Source organism: Emiliania huxleyi (assembly GCF_000372725.1).
Source record: "Emiliania huxleyi CCMP1516 unplaced genomic scaffold EMIHUscaffold_1099, whole genome shotgun sequence".
NCBI lineage: Eukaryota > Haptophyta > Isochrysidales > Noelaerhabdaceae > Emiliania > Emiliania huxleyi.
In genome coordinates, this window is record NW_005201797.1 from 9,925 (window position 1) to 11,087 (window position 1,163).

General features: G+C 71.2%; 1 protein-coding gene across 1 annotated transcript in view; it reads left to right on the plus strand.

Moving 5' to 3' along the window:
* The window catches only part of EMIHUDRAFT_251422 (hypothetical protein), a gene marked incomplete at both ends in the record, with an annotated part of 6,157 nt that extends 5,129 nt beyond the window's left edge, over positions 1-1,028 (plus strand). Inside the window, one exon of the mRNA XM_005792103.1 lies at positions 204-1,028. Within this exon, the coding sequence (XP_005792160.1) occupies positions 204-1,028 (825 nt within the window). The remainder of the gene's footprint in view (positions 1-203) is intronic.
* Positions 1,029-1,163: the final 135 nt, after the last annotated feature.

Below are 1,163 nucleotides of genomic sequence, written 5' to 3' on the forward strand. Positions count from 1 at the left end.
TGGGAGGCTACTCGTCCGAGCGCATGCGGGTCCTCAACTCGCTGGCTCGCTCAGGGAAGACGACTGCGCGGGCGGCTCGAGGCGCCGACGACGCGACCGGGAGCGCGGAGGGCGCGGCAGCGGAGGCCGCCGCCAGCGCCGCCGCCGCCGCCGCCCGCGCAGCGATGGCAGAGGCTGTGCGGCGCCGCCGGCCGAGTGCGCAGGGCGGCGACTGGCGGGAGGCTGCGCTGTACGAGCGATTGCGCGAGGCGAACGCGCCTCTCGTCCAGCAGCTCCGCGTCATCTTGCAGAGCGCCGAGGCGCGCGAGACGGAGCGGGCGTGGCTGAAGCTCAAGGCGAATGGCGAGCTCGACGAGACGCGGCTGGTCGACGCGGCGGTGGGGGAGAGGCAGGTCTTCAAGAAGCGAGGCGCACCGCCGCAGCGGCACGGCACGCACCAGGCCAAGCCCAAGCACCTCACGTTCCTGCTCGACGCCTCCGCCTCGATGGCGCGCGGCGACGCGCTGGACGGGAGGCTTCACCGCATGGCGTCGACCGCGGCGCTGCTCATCGAGGCGCTGCACGGCTTCGAGCACAAGTTCGTCTACAACATGAGCATGCACAGCGGGGGCACCGCCGACGCGCCGCTCCTGGAGGCGGGGAGGCCGCCTGCGGAGGAGGGGGAGCGCGCGCGTGTCGTCGGCGCGCTCTTCGCGCATGCGTGGTCTGCGCCCTCGGGCGACAACTCGCTGCAGGCGGTGCGCCGCGCCGTCGAGGCGGCCGGCCGGGCGGACGCGGACGAGCGCATCGTTGTCCTGCTCTCCGACGCGAACCTCGGCCGGTACGACGTGAGCCCGGAGGAGATTGGCGAGGCGCTGCGTAGCAACCCACACGTGCGCGCGTACTGCGTCTTCGTGGCCGAGCCCGCAGCCGCCGAGTGGCTCGCCGAGCAGTTGCCGCTCGGGCAGGGCTTTGCGGTGCAGGACGTGGCGAAGCTGCCCCGTGTCATGAAGGAGGTGTTCGCGCATGCGGCGACCGCGGGTCCTTGACGCCACCGCTGGTATCTGGGTGTGCATGTTCTCGATTGTGTCAAACTTGATCGTTGTGTACTGACGTGTACTGTCTTTTCGTATGCACATGTGCATGCACATGTGCATGTGAAACCCCCCTGCGCGCGCGGGGGC